At 41.2% G+C, this 14,646-nt stretch overlaps 1 protein-coding gene and 1 long non-coding RNA gene across 2 annotated transcripts in view; one reads left to right on the top strand and one right to left on the bottom strand.

The window, feature by feature from the left end:
• Positions 1-500: 500 nt before the first annotated feature.
• LOC119474754 (neuroblast differentiation-associated protein AHNAK) overlaps positions 501-14,646 on the bottom strand; it is a 32,189-nt gene continuing 18,043 nt past the window's right edge. Inside the window, exons 6-7 of the mRNA XM_037746961.1 lie at positions 14,352-14,512; positions 501-14,267 (exon numbers count right to left, since the gene is read on the bottom strand). Coding sequence (XP_037602889.1) covers positions 1,317-14,267; positions 14,352-14,512 — 13,112 coding nt within the window. The 3' untranslated portion in view covers positions 501-1,316. The remainder of the gene's footprint in view (positions 14,268-14,351; positions 14,513-14,646) is intronic.
• Positions 1,118-14,646, top strand: part of LOC119474794 — a 44,651-nt gene continuing 31,122 nt past the window's right edge. Inside the window, exon 1 of the long non-coding RNA XR_005203653.1 lies at positions 1,118-1,178. This is a non-coding gene — a long non-coding RNA (uncharacterized LOC119474794). The remainder of the gene's footprint in view (positions 1,179-14,646) is intronic.

Raw genomic sequence — 14,646 nt, 5'->3', positions numbered from 1 at the left:
GAATGGTTCATTTCAAAATCATATATATTATATTATTGGATTATAATTATTGATGCATTCATGTGTACATCACTTTAATATTACAGTTGCTAAAGGTGGAGCTAATTTATATTATTTATATACTGCTGGGTGGTTTAATCTATAATAATATATCATAATTTATCAGTATTCTGTATTAATAGTATAAATCTGCTAAGTGACTAGTAATTAAACTTATCAAATACATGTAGTGGTGTAAAAAAATACAACATTTGTTCCTCAAATTTGTACTTTTGTACAGTACTTGAGTAAATATACTTTACTGGAATTTGACCTATTTCAGTAAATCAAATGGAATCAAAACAGAATAAACAGGAAAAAGCAGGAACTGGAGCAACATAACAGTCATCATCAGCATCAACCACAGGTTTACTTATAATAATATTTATTTATTTATTGTTTTTATAACTTTTTCAAACACGATGCATCAGAGGAGCAGTAATCAAATAAAACCCCAGAGATCATTAAAAGCTATTTACACAGCCAGTTTAATATTCCCACTTTGTACAGTGATATTGAAAGAGAACATACTGTTGTTGATATATATTTTTACTGTAGCAAATTAGGTTCTAAGCAAAATATTAATAAAAAATATAGTTGCAGCAGTACACTTGCTGTGTTTGAGCATAAGCGTTTCATTTCAGCTCTGCGTTGTTATTATTTCTTTACATTTCAGCTACGGCAACAAGAATATCTCGGTGATACATGTACATATTTTCTGTCATATATATACTGCCCTATTGTATTGTAGTTCTTTAATGTCAACTTTACAGTGAAATCATTGTAAACATATTTTGGAATGTCAGTAACATCGATCGTCTTATTCTGATAAACCATTTTTTAAATCAAATGCACTGGTGATTATCATCCGATAAATAAGAGCACAAGATCAGTGTTGTACATTAAAAACTATGAAACGACAAATATATTATAAGTTTTGATAAGCAAAATACATGGCTTACTTTAGTTCTGTACCATAATAAGCAAGGATATTTGGTAAAGTTCTGTCATAATTTGCAGTAAGGGCACTCAGCTTATTAACAACTTAATCAGTCAGTGAATTACAACAATCCATCTCTTTACAGGTCAACAACATGCTACCAGAGATCGAACACCGGACTGATTCTCTCCAGTGATTGGTACGTTAAACTTGCTAACAATCCAGAACCTGTTTTTCTATCTCACCTCTCTGTCACTGTGACATTCAGTAACCCAACGCCCACTGAGGCTGGATAATGAGGGATTGTATCTTTAGACATCATTTACATCAAGTTATTTCACTCGTCGACGCCATCAAAGAACCTCATTTTCTCAGAGTGCACAGAGTCTTTCAGTCGTTGAATGGATGAAGCCGTCTCACCTGAGATGGGCTCAGAAGAGTCAAACCTACGTGTGATTTGTTTAGTTATAACGATTGTTTCTTTGCTTTCACTTCTTTCGCTTGATGTTTGCCTAACCGAATGCCTCTCGAAGACTGTTTTCTTTCCGCCTTGTGAGTCCTCGACAGTCCACGATGCAGCTTCGTTAGCCCCTGACTCGAGGGGAAGGCCTCCGGCTGATTGGATGTGGACAGCGCTTAGTAGCCTGGCATGCTCTGCTTCTGGGGTCGCTTGTATATTTGACGTAATGACGTGTATTTTTCCTGATTCCAGTCTGAGCGTGTCCTCCGATGAAGATGACAGTATGGTGATTTTCTCAGGCAAGTTGGGCTCAACCGAGATCAGCTCAGTCCTCGTGGTGGAGGTAACTATGTTACCGTGCATCTCTCCAAGCCCTGTAGCGACATTAGGATCAGAGTATTTGACAGTTACCTTGGTTGGAGAAGATGAGGACAGGCCAACATGCTCACTTGTCATGGCAGAGCTAATATCAGCAAAGGCGTCTGATGACTGGACAGAGCAGGTGGGGCTTAATTCCTCCTCCGCCGTTTCCCACACTGGGCTCTTTTCATCTTTACTCTCGTCTTTTTCAGCGCTCTTTGCAGGTTCTGATGGGGAGGACATTCCAAACTTAGGGAATCTAAACCAACCTGTCCTCTCAGGACTTTTGATAGTATCTTGCTTTGTTTCCTTTTCCTCTACCTGCTTTCCACTGGGTTCATTGGTTTCATGAACTTCCTTTGAGGTTTCAAGATTTTGTTCTGTTTTTGGAACATCAAATTCAACATCAATACTCTTCAGGATGTCACCAAATGATGGTAGTTTGAATTTACTTGGAGAGATAAGACCCGCGCCGTCAATCTCAGTCTTTGGTGTTTCAGCATCTGCTGCTTTTGACACATCTGTTTTAATATCAATACTTGGACCTTTTATGCTGACAGTAACATCCTCCTTAAGTTTAGCTCCATCAGTTTCAGAAATTTTTTCTGCATCAGGTGCTTCTACGGTGACATCATAGGTAGCAGCTCCAAATTTCGGCATTTTCAGTGTTGGCATTTTAAATTTCGATTGTGATCCTTCAGTCTCAGAAGCTTTAATTTCCACACTAGCTGAAGATCCTTTGACTTTGATTTCAGGGAGTTTGACCTCTGCTTTAACTTCTGGCAGTGTGATACCTGCATCTTTCTGTGATGCACTTAAATCTTCTTCAGGTCCTTTTGCTTTTGGTAGTGCAATGCCGAACTTTGGCAATTTAAACTTGCTTCCTTGCCCGTCATGTTCAGCTTCAAGCTCAGGAGCTTTAATTTTCACTTCAGGTTGCGTGACTATCACTTCTCCCTCTGGAAGAGAAACATCAACACGTGGAAGCTCTTCAGGTTCTTTAACACTTGACTTTGAAAAAGAAAATCTGGGTAGTGAAAATTTAGATTTTTTCAAGTTTTCGTCAAGTTCTGCAGCAGGTGGCTCTTCCATTGAAATCGCCCCTGAAGGTCCTTGGACTTCTACTATGACCTCTGGTGATGTGACATCAACTTTGGGTGCTTCAATGTTGACATCAACATCAGGGGCTTTACCGCCTGTCCTTGAAAATGAAAATTTTGGAAATGTCCAGCCGGGTCGTTTCATCTTGGTGTCAACCTCAACTGTTGGTGCATCTGGTACTGAAATGGCACCTTCAGTTTCTTTGACTTCAACATCGGGCAGTTTTACTTCGGCTTCTGGTAGAGTCACATCTACATCTTTCTTTGATAAGCTTAAATCAATGTCAGGCTGTTTGACTTGAGGACCAGAAAAACTGAGACTTGGTAGTTTAAACTTGCTTCCTTTTTCTTCATGTTCAGTTCCTGTAGTTTTAATATCTATCGATGGGCCTTCAATGTCAACGCTGGGTGCTGCCATGTGAACTGCAAGAACCTCTTCAGGAAATTGAATGTCTGCTCCATCGATTTTGATGTCTTTGTCCATATCGGGCACTTCCACAGTGGCACTTGGAGTACCCATTCCAAATTTGGGTAATTTGAATGTTGGCATCTTATATTTTGACGGTGATCCTTCTTTATCCTTAATCGCAACCTTGATCTCAGGAGCTTTAATTTCCACTTTAGGTTCTTTGACTTCAATATTGGGCAGTTGGATTTCAGCTTGAGCTTCTGGTAATGTGACATCTTTCTTTGATACACTTAAATCAATTTCAGGTCCTTTGACTTTTGGCATTGAGATGCCAAACTTTGGTAGTTTAAACTTGCTTCCTGATCCTTCAAGTTCACTTCCTTTAGCTTTCACATCTACAGATAGGCCTTCAGTGTCAATGCTGGGTGCTGTGACATTCACTTTAGCTCCGTCAATTTTAATGTCTTTGTCCACATCAGGTACTTCCACACTGACCTTTGGAGTGGCAGCTCCAAATTTGGGTAATGTGAATGTTGGCATCTTATATTTTGACGGTGATCCTTCTGTATCCTTTGTCGCAACCTTGATCTCAGGAGCTTTAATTTCCACTTTAGGTTCTTTGACTTCAATATTGGGCAGTTGGATTTCAGCTTGAGCTTCTGGTAGTGTGACATCTTTCTTTGATACACTTAAATCAATTTCAGGTCCTTTGACTTTTGGCATTGAGATGCCAAACTTTGGTAGTTTAAACTTGCTTCCTGATCCTTCAAGTTCACTTCCTTTTGCTTTCACATCTACAGATAGGCCTTCAGTGTCAATGCTGGGTGCTGTGACATTCACTTTAGCTCCGTCAATTTTAATGTCTTTGTCCACATCAGGTACTTCCACACTGACCTTTGGAGTGGCAGCTCCAAATTTGGGTAATGTGAATGTTGGCATCTTATATTTTGACGGTGATCCTTCAACATTACCTGTTTGAACTTCAATCTGGGGAGCTTTAATTTCCACTGTAGCAGATGGTGGTTTTATTTTGACATCCGGAAGATGAACTTCAGCTTTGGCTTCTGGGAGTGTGACATCTACATCTTTCTTTGATAAGCTCAAATCGATTTCAGGCCCTTTAACTTTTGGCATTGAGATGCCAAACTTTGGCAATTTAAACTTGCTTTCCTGCCCCTCTAATTCTACATCAACTTCTGGTGGCTTGAACTCCACTTCAGGTTGTTTAACTTCCACATTTCCTTCTGGAAGTGAAACATCAACATCTGGGAGACTGACATCAACTTTGGACTCTTTTGAACCTTGCTTTGAAAATGAAAATCTGGGTAGTGAAAACCTTGGCTTTTTCAATTTAGCATCAAGGTCTGTAGCAGGTGCCCCCTCTATTGAAATACCTGAGGATTCTTTGATATCGATATCCGGAAGATTTACGTCTGCTTTAGCCTCTGGTAGTGTAACGTCAACTTTTGGGACATCAAGGTTGACATCAGCCTCGGGGGCCTTAACGCTTGTCTTTGAAAATGAAAATTTTGGCATTGTCCAGCTTGTCTTTCTCAACTTGGCATCACCCTCTATCATTGGCTCTTCGATGTCTACATCAGGAAGTTTGACTTCAACTTTTGCTTCTGGTAATTTTAAATCTGCTCCGTCGACTTTAATGTCTTTGTCCACATCAGGTACTTCCACACTGGCTCCAAATTTGGGTAATTTGAATGTTGGCATTTTCAATTTTGATGGTGATCCTTCAACATTACTTGTCTTAACATCAATTCCAGGAGCTTTGATTTCTACTTTGGCAGAAGGTTCTTTTACTTCAACGTCAGGGAGTTTGACTTCAGCTTTGACTGCTGGTACAGTCACATCTACATCTTTCTTTGATAAGCTGAAATCAATGTCAGGCCGCTTGATTTGAGGCCCAGAAAAACCGAAACTTGGCAGTTTGAACTTGCTTCCTTCATGTTCAGTTCCTGTAGTTTTAATATCTATTGATGGGCCTTCAATGTCAGCACTGGGTGCTGCAATTTCAACTGTAAGAACCTCTTCAGGAATTTTAATGTCAGCTCCATCGATTTTGACGTCTTTGTCCATATCAGGCATTTCTACAGTGGCACTTGGAGTAATAATTCCAAATTTTGGTAATTTGAATGTTGGCATCTTAAATTTGGATGGTGATCCATCTTTATCCTTTGTTGCAACCTTGATCTTAGGAGCTTTAATGTCAACTTCAGCAGAAGGTTCTTTCAGTCCAACGTCAGGGAGTTTGACATCAACTTTGGCTTCTGGTAGAGTCACATCTCCATCTTTCTTTGATACGCTTAAATCAATGTCAGGCTGTTTGACTTGAGGCCCAGAAAAGCCGAGACTTGGTAGTTTAAACTTGCTACCTTTCCTTTCATGTTCAGTTCCGGTAGTTTTAATATCTATTGATGGGCCTTCAATGTCAACGCTGGGTGCTGCCATTTCAACTGTAAGAACCTCTTCAGGAATGTTAATGTCAGCTCCATCGATTTTGATGTCTTTGTCCATATCGGGCACTTCCACAGTGGCAATTCCAAATTTTGGTAATTTGAATGTTGGCATCTTAAATTTGGATGGTGATCCATCTTTATCCTTTGCTGCAACCTTGATCTTAGGAGCTTTAATGTCAACTTCAGCAGAAGGTTCTTTCAGTCCAACGTCAGGGAGCTTGACATCAACTTTGGCTTCTGGTAGAGTCACATCTCCATCGTTCTTTGATACGCTTAAATCAATGTCAGGCTGTTTGACTTGAGGCCCAGAAAAGCCGAGACTCGGTAGTTTAAACTTGCTACCTTTCCTTTCATGTTCAGTTCCGGTAGTTTTAATATCTATTGATGGGCCTTCAATGTCAACGCTGGGTGCTGCCATTTCAACTGTAAGAACCTCTTCAGGCATGTTAATGTCAGCTCCATCGATTTTGATGTCTTTGTCCATATCGGGCACTTCCACAGTGGCAATTCCAAATTTTGGTAATTTGAATGTTGGCATCTTAAATTTGGATGGTGATCCATCTTTATCCTTTGCTGCAACCTTGATCTTAGGAGCTTTAATGTCAACTTCAGCAGAAGGTTCTTTCAGTCCAACGTCAGGGAGCTTGACATCAACTTTGGCTTCTGGTAGAGTCACATCTCCATCGTTCTTTGATACGCTTAAATCAATGTCAGGCTGTTTGACTTGAGGCCCAGAAAAGCCGAGACTCGGTAGTTTAAACTTGCTACCTTTCCTTTCATGTTCAGTTCCGGTAGTTTTAATATCTATTGATGGGCCTTCAATGTCAACGCTGGGTGCTGCCATTTCAACTGTAAGAACCTCTTCAGGCATGTTAATGTCAGCTCCATCGATTTTGATGTCTTTGTCCATATCGGGCACTTCCACAGTGGCAATTCCAAATTTTGGTAATTTGAATGTTGGCATCTTAAATTTTGACGGTGATCCTTCTGTATCCTTTGTCGCAACCTTAATCTCAGGAGCTTTAATTTCCACTTTAGGTTCTTTGAGTTCAACATTGGGCAGTTGGATTTCAGCTTGAGCTTCTGGTAATGTGACATCTTTCTTTGATACACTTAAATCAATTTCAGGCCCTGTTACCTTTGGCATTGTGATTCCAAACTTTGGCAATTTAAACTTGCTTCCTTCAACTTCTGCTTCACACTCTGGTAGTTTCACATCCACTTCCCCTCCTTTCACTTCCAACTTTCCCTCTGGAATTGTAACATTCACATCCTGAAGACTGGCATCAACTTCTGGGGACTTAACACTTGGTTTTGAAAAAGAAAATCTGGGCAGTGAGAACCTTGGCCTTTTCACTTTTGCATCTATCTCAACGCCTGGCTGTTGCTCTATCACAATGCTGCCTGAAGGCTTTTTGACATGAACATCTGGCAGATGGACCTCTGCTTTAACTTCTGGTACATCAACATCTGTGTGTGGCACAGATATGTGCATGTCACCTCCATCAATTTTGATTTCTTTGTCTATATCAGGTACTTCAGCGCTGACAGTTGGAGTGGCAGCTCCAAATTTGGGAAATTTGAATGTTGGTAATTTAAATTTGGATGGTGACCCTTTCACACTGCCTAGATGAGCTTCAATCTCAGGAGCTTTAACTTCTACTTTAGCAGAAGGTTCTTTGAGTTCAACATCGGGTAGATTGACTTCAGCCTTGGCTTCTGGTAGTGTGACGTCTACATCTTTCTTTGACCAGCTTAAATCAAATTCAGGTCCTTTCACTTTTGGCATTGAGACTCCAAACTTTGGCATTTTGAACTTGCCTCCTTGCCCATCGATGTCTGCTTCACATTCTGGTGGTTTCATATCCACAGCAATTTTAGGAGCATCTGGGAGTTCAACCTCAGCTTTAGCCTCTGGTAGTGTCACATCTACATCTTTCTTTGACCAGCTTAAATCAAATTCAGGTCCTTTCACTTTTGGCATTAAGATTCCAAACTTTGGCATTTTGAACTTGCCTCCATGCCCATCGATGTCTGCTTCACACTCTGGTGGTTTCATATCCACAGCAATTTTAGGAGTGTCTGGGAGTTCAACCTCAGCTTTAGCCTCTGGTAGTGTCACATCTACATCTTTCTTTGACCAGCTTAAATCAAATTCAGGTCCTTTTACTTTTGGCATTGTGATTCCAAACTTTGGCATTTTGAACTTGCCTCCTTGCCCATCGATTTCTCCTTCACACTCTGGTGGTTTCATATCCACAGCAATTTTAGGAGCGTCTGGGAGTTCAACCTCAGCTTTAGCCTCTGGTAGTGTCACATCTACATCTTTCTTTGACCAGCTTAAATCAAATTCAGGTCCTTTTACTTTTGGCATTGTGATTCCAAACTTTGGCATTTTGAACTTGCCTCTTTGCCCATCGATTTCTCCTTCAAACTCTGGTGGTTTCATTTCCACAGCAATTTTTGGAGCGTCTGGGAGTTCAACCTCAGCTTTAGCCTCTGGTAGTGTCACATCTACATCTTTCTTTGACCAGCTTAAATCAAATTCAGGTCCTTTCACTTTTGGCATCGAGACTCCAAACTTTGGCATTTTGAACTTGCCTCCTTGCCCATCGATGTCTGCTTCACATTCTGGTGGTTTCATTTCCGCAGCAATTTTAGGAGCGTCTGGGAGTTCAACCTCAGCTTTAGCCTCTGGTAGTGTCACATCTACATCTTTCTTTGACCAGCTTAAATCAAATTCAGGTCCTTTTACTTTTGGCATTGTAATTCCAAACTTTGGCATTTTGAACTTGCCTCCTTGCCCATTGATTTCTCCTTCGCACTCTGGTGGTTTCATATCCACAGCAATTTTAGGAGCGTCTGGGAGTTCAACCTCAGCTTTAGCCTCTGGTAGTGTCACATCTACATCTTTCTTTGACCAGCTTAAATCAAAATCAGGTCCTTTTACTTTTGGCATTGTAATTCCAAACTTTGGCATTTGGAACTTGCCTCCTTGTCCATCGATTTCTCCTTCGCACTCTGGTGGTTTCATATCCACGGCAATTTTAGGAGTGTCTGGGAGTTCAACCTCAGCTTTAGCCTCTGGTAGTGTCACATCTACATCTTTCTTTGACCAGCTTAAATCAATATCAGGTCCTTTTACTTTTGGCATTGTAATTCCAAACTTTGGCAATTTAAACTTGCTTCCTTCAACTTCTGCTTCACACTCTGGTAGTTTCACATCCACTTCCCCTCCTTTCACTTCCACCTTTCCCTCTGGAATTGCAACATTCACATCCTGAAGACTGGCATCAACTTCTGGGGACTTAACACTTGGTTTTGAAAAAGAAAATCTGGGCAGTGAGAACCTTGGTCTTTTCACTTTTGCATCTACCTCAACACCTGGCTGTTGCTCTATCACAATGCCACCTGAAGGCTTTTTGACTTGAACCTTTGGCAGATGGACCTCTGCTTTAATTTCTGGTACATCAACATCTGTGTGTGGCACAGATATGTGCATGTCACCTCCATCAATTTTGATTTCTTTGTCTATATCAGGTACTTCAGCGCTGACAGTTGGAGTGGCAGCTCCAAATTTGGGAAATTTGAATGTTGGTAATTTAAATTTGGATGGTGACCCTTTCACACTGCCTAGATGAGCTTCAATCTCCGGAGCTTTAACTTCTACTTTAGCAGAAGGTTCTTTGAGTTCAACATCGGGGAGATTGACTTCAGCTTTGGCTTCTGGTAGTGTGACGTCTACATCTTTCTTTGACCAGCTTAAATCAAATTCAGGTCCTTTCACTTTTGGCATTGAGACTCCAAACTTTGGCATTTTGAACTTGCCTCCTTGCCCATCGATGTCTGCTTCACATTCTGGTGGTTTCATATCCACAGCAATTTTAGGAGCGTCTGGGAGTTCAACCTCAGCTTTAGCCTCTGGTAGTGTCACATCTACATCTTTCTTTGACCAGCTTAAATCAAATTCAGGTCCTTTTACTTTTGGCATTGAGATTCCAAACTTTGGCATTTTGAACTTGCCTCCTTGCCCATCGATGTCTGCTTCACATTCTGGTGGTTTCATATCCACAGCAATTTTAGGAGCGTCTGGGAGTTCAACCTCAGCTTTAGCCTCTGGTAGTGTCACATCTACATCTTTCTTTGACCAGCTTAAATCAAATTCAGGTCCTTTTACTTTTGGCATTGAGATTCCAAACTTTGGCATTTTGAACTTGCCTCCTTGCCCATCGATTTCTCCTTCAAACTCTGGTGGTTTCATATCAACAGCAATGTTAGGAGTGTCTGGGAGTTCAACCTCAGCTTTAGCCTCTGGTAGTGTCACATCTACATCTTTCTTTGACCAGCTTAAATCAAATTCAGGTCCTTTTACTTTTGGCATTGAGATTCCAAACTTTGGCATTTTGAACTTGCCTCCTTGCCCATCGATTTCTCCTTCAAACTCTGGTGGTTTCATATCAACAGCAATGTTAGGAGTGTCTGGGAGTTCAACCTCAGCTTTAACCTCTGGTAGTGTCACATCTACATTTTTCTTTGACCAGCTTAAATCAAATTCAGGTCCTTTTACTTTTGGCATTGAGATTCCAAACTTTGGCATTTTGAACTTGCCTCCTTGCCCATCCATTTCTCCTTCAAACTCTGGTGGTTTCATATCAACAGCAATGTTAGGAGTGTCTGGGAGTTCAACCTCAGCTTTAGCCTCTGGTAGTGTCACATCTACATCTTTCTTTGACCAGCTTAAATCAAATTCAGGTCCTTTTACTTTTGGCATTGAGACTCCAAACTTTGGCATTTGGAACTTGCCTTTGTGTCCTTCAAGTTCAATGTCTGTCTGCAAAGGTTTGATTTCCACTTCAGGTTTTCTAATTTCCAACTTTGCCTCTGGAATCAAAACCTCTGCTTTTCCAAGACTGGCATCGATTTTAGGGCCTTCTGGGAGTTTGATCTCTGCTTTGGTCCCTGGTAATGTGATATCTGTGTCTTTCTTTGATGAGCTAAAGTCAATTTCCGGCATTTTGATTCCAAACTTTGGCATTTTGAACTTTTCTCCTTGTCCATCAAGTTCACCTTCAGTCTGCATTTCCATTTCAGGCTTTGTAACCTCCAGTTTAGCCTCTGGAATTGAAACATCTACTTTTCCAAGATCAACCTCTGGAAGTTTGACATCAGCTTTTGTCTCTGGTAATTTTACATCTACGTCTTTCTTTGATAGGCTTACATCCATTTTAGGTCCTTTCACTTTTGGCATGGCGAAACCAAGATGTGGCATTTTAAACTTGCCTCCTTTCCCGTCCTGTTCAGCTCCTGTAGTTTTCACATCGATTGAAGGGCCCTCAATGTCAATGCTGGGTGCTGCGATGTGGACCGCAGCCCCCTCGTCAGGGATCTTTATATCAGCTCCATCGATTTTGACATCTTTGTCCATATCAGGTACTTCTACAGAAACGTTTGGAGTAACAACTCCAAATTTTGGTAGTTTGAATGACGGCATCTTAAATTTCAGTGGCGATCCTTCTTTGCCTTTTGCACGGACTTTTACTTCAGGAGCTTTAATTTCGACCTCAGCAGAGGGTCCTTTTAGTTCAACTTCAGGTACTTTTACTTCAGCTTTGGCTTCTGGCAATGTTACATCTCCATCTTTCTTTGATAAACCAAAGTGAAATTCAGGTCCTTTTACTTTTGGCATTGACATTCCCAACTTTGGCATTTTGAACTTGCCTCCTTGCCCATCGATTTCTCCCTCAAACTCTGGTGATTTCATATCCACAGAAATTTTAGGAGCTTCAGGGAGTTCGACCTCAGCTATGGCTTCTGGTAGTGTCACATCTCCGTCTTTCTTTGTTAAGCCAAAGTGAAATTCAGGTCCTTTTACTTTTGGCATTGACATTCCCAACTTTGGCATTTTAAACTTGCCTCCGTGTCCATCAAGTTCCCCTTCAGCCCTCAGAGATTTGATTTCCAAATCAGGTTTTTGAACATCTACAGTTCCAAGATTCACATCAATCTCAGGGGCTTCTGGGAGTATGACTTCAGCTTTAGCCCCTGGTAGTGTGACATCTACGTCTTTCTTTGACCAGCTTAAATCAAATTCAGGTCCTTTTACTTTTGGCATTGAGATTCCAAACTTTGGCTTCTTGAACTTGCTTCCTTGTCCATCAAGTTCGCCTTCAACCTGCCAAGGTTTGATTTCCAGTTCAGGCCTTTTGATGTCCAGCTTTTGCTCTGGAATAGAAACATCTACATTTCCAAGAGTAACCTCAGGAATGTCTGGGAGTTCAACCTCAGCTTTAGCTTCTGGTAGTGTGACATCTACGTCTTTTTTTGATAGGCTTACATCAATTGTAGGTCCTTTCACCTTTGGCATGGAGATGCCGAGATCTGGTATTTTAAACTTGCCACCCTTTCCCTCCCTTTCAAGTGATTTTATCTCGGCCCCATCAATGATTATATCCTTATTTGCATCAGGCATATTTACGCTGATATCTGGAGTTAGTGCTCCAAATTTGGGCAGTTTGAATGTGTGCTCCTCAGCTTCAATATCTCTTCTGATATATGGAAAGGAGATGTCAGCCTTTGGGCTCGCAGCATCGAGATTAACATCAAAACCTGTAAGCCCATAGCCACCATCCATTTTGCCTGGTGAACCATCGACTGAATCATCAATGTATTCAATGCCGTCAATTTCGGGTATTTTGACATCCAATACGACTCCTCCAATCTTGTGTTCAGTCTTTGAGATTTCTTCTTCTTGGAGGAATATTTTCCTTTCTCCTTTTACGTTGTCAACTTTTGGCAAGTGAATTCCAACATCCGGGATTTTTATGTCTGGTTTTCCAATCTCAAAGCACGGCATTGTTATCTTTGCCCTCTTTGATTTGAATGTAGCTGCAGATTGATATTCAGATTTGATGCCATCTGCGTCTTGTGTCTGAAGAAGGGCTACATCTTGTGCACTTTCTTTTCCAGGTATTATGATATGTTCTCGTTTATAAACCTCTTTGTCGCTTTGTTTTACATGGGTCACCATTAAAAGTTCCTCTGAGGTTAAATCAGCAGGTGAGATCTTTGGTAGTTTGACTGTCGTCTTGGAGATTTCTGGAGAGGCAGTTACGTCAAACTTGCTCAAGTGTGCGTCATGTTTTGTTTTAGTGGGTGTTTTCACTGATATTCTTTGTGCATTTGCGTCTATCACAGTGATTTCTTCAGGAATAAGCACTCCACTTGTGTCAACCTTTGGCAGCTTAAATCCAGGCAATTTTGAAACTGCCTCTTTCACACTGTCAACATCAATTGACATTTGTACAGTTTCAGATTGAATGTCGTCATAAGGTCCTGCAAAAAACGCTTTCGGTTCTTTAATTCCTTTGGCTGTGGTCCTCCTAGACATATCCTCCATACCTGGAATCTCAATGTCTTCACGTTTGGGAAGTTTTGTTCTGGAAAGACTGCTTTTTGACAATCTGTCGTAGGGATCTTCTTTCACTTCTGCACCCTCAGTTGTAAGCAGCTCAATTTTAGCTGTGCCTTTTTCAACATTTACATTGATATTTGGGATTGTTTCCTCGTCGTCAATGTCAGTAAAGCCTATTTTAGGCAGTTTGAATGTTGTCTTGCTGTCCTTGCCTTTCTTTGCTTTTTCTTCACCTTTCTGAGGAGACTTTCGTATCAGCGCAACGTCAGATATTCCAAGTTCCACCTTTGGTACACTCATTTCCATTGGTGATTTGGCTGAGATTTGGGTGTTGGCATCAAGTGCAAGTTGATCTTTATGTGTTTGTGACTCAAAACTTAGGATGGCATCTGATTTTTCATTTTCAGGTTGGTCTGCTATTTCAATACTTGCCCCCAGTGTTTTCAGCCTTTTTGGTGACGATTTCGCTTTCTTGTTTGCTTTATCCTTCCCCATAATTCTCATTTTTAATTCAGACTTTTCTTTCTTCTTTTTCTTCCCGTCAGGCGACTTGTTACCAGAGGGGCTTTTTTGACCTGCCAGAGCCATGGTTAGATCTTCTGTTTTCAGAGTGCTATCTATCGTGATGAGTTCCACCTTGTGTTGCTCAGTTAGAGGTTCAGTCAGTTTTTGATAATCTTCCACTACTTTCCGATCCTCTGTCACATAGACTTGAGGTGTTTCTCCTGAGGGGCTTTCAAGGCACTCAGGTGAAATCATCGGCGCGGTCGTTGGTGCGTCTGTGTCCTGCTCTTCAGATGAACTTATGCGACCTCTTTTTGGCAGAACAGAAAGCTTCATTTTATGCTTCTTCTTGCCTTTGAGAGCATCCTGAGATTTTATAGGTGACTCTGTGTCACTTGTGGTGGGGCTAAGCTCGAGCTTTCTCTGCTCATCAGCCTCTGAGGAGCTGTGAGACCTCGTAAAGCGGGACTTGCGTCCTTTTCCAAAGGAGGGAAACTTAGGCCATGAAATGCGGGCATCGCCACGCCTTCTGGTTTTTCCTTGCTCCCTCATCTCTGGAACGTAGACGTCGTCCTCCTGTTGAGCAACAGAAAAATTAAATATCAACTTTAGCCCTAAAACTACCCATCAAAAAGAGTCTGACAACTTGAAAATAGTTACAGGGATGGTGTCAGATTCGAGGACCGGTTCGGACTCTGTGATGTCTGGTTTGCGTTTCAAGCAGAGCTTCACTTTGTAAGCCTGAGCGTGCTCCAGAATCTGAATGGCGTCCTCGTATGACACGTTGTCGAAATAGACAGTGGCGCTCAGAATCTGATCACCTGCGTAAACAAGAGCAAAATATTTCAGAAGCACACGGATGAGAAGGCTGTCAGGGTCTGTCCTATACAGTATGAGTATTCATTAGTCACTTTGCAAGTTTCTTCAGTTAAGGTAATGGCATTTGTATGGCAAA

The sequence above is a fragment of the Sebastes umbrosus genome, chromosome 16 (assembly GCF_015220745.1).
Source record: "Sebastes umbrosus isolate fSebUmb1 chromosome 16, fSebUmb1.pri, whole genome shotgun sequence".
Taxonomy (NCBI): Eukaryota; Metazoa; Chordata; class Actinopteri; order Perciformes; family Sebastidae; genus Sebastes; species Sebastes umbrosus.
The sequence above is the reverse complement of the archived record's forward strand: the minus strand, read 5'-3'. Positions and strand labels throughout refer to the sequence as shown.